A 3,289-nucleotide genomic window follows, 5' to 3' on the forward strand; every position below is an offset into this window, starting at 1 on the left:
GCTTCCTAAAATGGACTTGTATTAATACCTACAACCATTGAATGGGCTTGCGAACTTTTGAATTCCCGCTACAAATGGATGGCGGTGGACAAGATGCTTACACAAGCTGAAATTGAGGATTTCTTCTCACGGAAGCTTCGAAAATCCTAATCCATGGTGTTTCAAAACCCTTCTTACTCACTTTGTTAGGGTTCAATTATTCAGGAAAACTTGATTTCTTTTGATCTTCTTCTGCTTTCTTCGGTATTCGCCTTGTGTTCTTAGCTTCTACTTTAGCAGTTACAGAACTTCAGTATCCAAGGTGAGATCAAAGGATCGTAAAACCCTTCAATCCCTTCAAAGCTTCTTGATTTTCTCGCATTATTCTGGCTTTTGTTAATTTTGAGATGAAACCATGCAATTCACTGTGTTTTCCACTTAGGGATTCTGGAGTCTAGAGATCGCAAACGATAATCAATTTATTGGTTTAATTTTTGAAGTTATACCTTCTAACAATCCAATTGATACACTCAGGAATTATGAGAATTCCTCTTAGATTCCTTCTAGAATAGACAGTAGTGGAAGAAAATCGAACACAAAGGCCTAATAAGCATGAACAAAACCAGCAGAACAATTGTTTTGAGCGGTTGACTTCACCTCTGATTCTTTTGAGAAAATCTAGGGCTTCGTTCGGTTAGAATCAGAAACTGCATAGGCCTAATTGTTTTAAGATTTTGGTTCTTTGCAGGAATTCAGTGGTTTCCTTAAAGGTTGCAGATGTTAGCCATCGGTGGATGGTGGGTGATTTTCGGTAAGGTAAGGTGTAGGAAGAAGATAGGTGAAGGGGCTCAACCACCTAACTTGGGTATGGGAGGGTAGTTTGTTAATAACACATCATACAAGGGTAGTTTGGTTATTTAGGTTTTAAAATTTGAATTACTTAAAAGTTACCCATTCTATTAAGTGTAAGTAATGAATAATATTAAGTGAGCCACCAATAATATTTTGTACTTAAGGGAAGTGCATTTAGTTTAACCCCCACTGAAGGGGAACTCAAATCCTTTGCAGAGCTCAAGTGAAAGGTCATCCAGCATCTAGCTCTCAATGAGTGCCACATGTCCTCTATGAATTTTCAATCCTTGGATATAGTATTTTTAAACTAGTACAACCAATTTGGTTCATTAATCAAACCAAACTCTGAATAATCCAATGGTTGAAAATTAATAGAAGACATGTGACGACCATTTAGAACTGGCTGCTAGATGACCCCTCGCTTAGGCTACAAAGAATTTGAATCCACTTAAGGGAGCCACCACTAAAAACTCTCATTTTTTCTCATTATATATTTTTCATTTCTTTGTGTGCAAACATAGCCTACACTAAAATTCGCCTCCCTATCTCTAGATTGTATTTTCCCGTCTCTGCCTCTTCACTTGAGTGCCTTTGTGGGTGGAGCTTGGAATAAATTTACTACGGTTGGTGGCAGGGGTGTAGTAATTTGGGGACTTTCTCGTTTGGCTATGCCAAGAGCAGTGGTTATGGTTTTTCAGCTGCTTAGATAGAGGTGGAAGCTTGTCAGAATGCTGTCCTTGTGAAGAGGGTTAGTATTCAACATCTTTTGATTTATTTAGATTAAGCTTCGTCTATCTAAAGCGTGGGCTTACCTACCTGCTTTTGTGGTGAATCCCACTATTTGTAATTTTAGTTTTTTTTTTTTTTTTTTTTTTTCATTAAATAAATTTTGTTTTTCAAACCCAAGAAGAAGAAAACATAGAATAAACTGGACTGTTCGAGTTCGAATCTGCGGACTTATATTAATTATATAAAAACTTTAAAATGTAGCAAAGGTGCCCGTAAATTGACCAAATAAACCACAGATCCAATACAAAAAAGGTGCTACAACAATAATCCAATGGAGTGACTCCATAAGGCCATGTCAGCATGAATTTCCACGTCATCCCAATGGAAACCACAACCAAAATGAGTTGGAGAGAGTAATGCCATGTCTTCAAGCAACTTGGGAATTCCAGAGACCTGTTCGTCCTCGTGAAAGATGGCTGCTGTACTAAAGGAAGTGCTACTACTACTACTCTCTGTTGATGATGAAGTCGTCTCGTTCTCTTCCACCCTCCTCTGATTGCAACGCAGCTCCGCCATCTGCACCGGCCGAAACGCCTCAGCCGCCTCAGCAGCGGCTCTCTGTATATCCTTCACATCAGCAGTTTCCGGCAACCGTAACTTCCACACTGAATCGGCAAAATTGAGACAAGCAGAACGACCCCTGAGTGCCAATGCAGCAACATCGTGAGCTCTTGCAGCCATTTCCGCAGTGGGAAACGTACCCAGCCAAATCCTCGATTTTTTCATGGGCTCTCTCACCTCGCAGACCCACCTATCAGAGTTCTTCCGGCGAATTCCCCTGTAAATCGGGTGTCGAGTTTCTCTGAACTTTTTCCGGCCGGCACGTCGTTTTGGGAGATTCGAAGCTAATAATACTTCTTCTTCGCAAGAATGTGAACTGCTCCTTAATGGAAAGGTTTGCATTCTTTGTTCTGGGAATTAGTGAGTGAGGTGGAAAAATTCCAGTAAGAATATATAAAATGCGGTCCCTTGTCGTCACTGCGAATATAGCAGCCTACGTTTCAGACGCGCACACGTGTAGAACGAGGTGAGGACTGAACGGACAATGACATGGTATGGCTCCATGCCTCCAATGATTGGAAATATAGTTTGGTACCACTGCATTTTTTCACACGTGCTTTTTGGATGACGTGGCTTAGGATTCACCACTTGCATCAAACGATCAACGAAAAGGATTTTACCAAACAATGATGGATGACCAATTGACGATGACGATAGTAGGAGGACAACGGAGATGTGATCGGATGTGATGCGAGACGAATGACAAGAAACGCATGAGATCCTAGGCTCAACTTCTGTGCATTTTTGAGCTATTTATGACTACGATCTGATGGTCAAAATCGAAATCGAAATTTGATCACTTATTTTGTTTTGTTTTTCTTTTTTCTTTTCCTTTCTTTCTTTCTCTCTCTCTCTCTCTCTCTCTTCTTTTTTTTTTTGTTTTTTTGTGATAAATATGGTTAGAAAAGTTTTAGAAAAAAAAGCATATCGGGTGGTCCAAATTTTGTCTTCAACCATCTAACCGTACGCAACGCTGCGCATTAATTGAGCAGCACTAAATTTCCATTAATTTCCAACCGTCACTCACATAATTAATAGTTAGGTGATACCTAGAAGGGACCTTGCGTGGTTGGGGGAAAAAAAATCCTCTACTGTGCACATGTAGTAC

The 3,289-nt window shown here is 40.0% G+C and overlaps 1 protein-coding gene across 1 annotated transcript; it reads right to left on the reverse strand.

Annotated features, from left to right (window-relative positions):
• Positions 1-1,791: 1,791 nt before the first annotated feature.
• LOC149002435 (dehydration-responsive element-binding protein 1D-like) lies at positions 1,792-2,528 on the reverse strand. Its single transcript, XM_089137612.1, has one exon. The coding sequence runs from the start codon at positions 2,521-2,523 to the stop codon at positions 1,876-1,878; it is 648 nt and encodes a 215-aa protein (XP_088993738.1). The 5' UTR covers positions 2,524-2,528; the 3' UTR covers positions 1,792-1,875.
• Between the last annotated feature and the right edge of the window lie 761 nt (positions 2,529-3,289).

Source organism: Hakea prostrata, chromosome 10 (assembly GCF_041222555.1).
Source record: "Hakea prostrata isolate BN-2017 chromosome 10, UWA_Hpros_2, whole genome shotgun sequence".
Lineage (NCBI taxonomy): Eukaryota > Viridiplantae > Streptophyta > Magnoliopsida > Proteales > Proteaceae > Hakea > Hakea prostrata.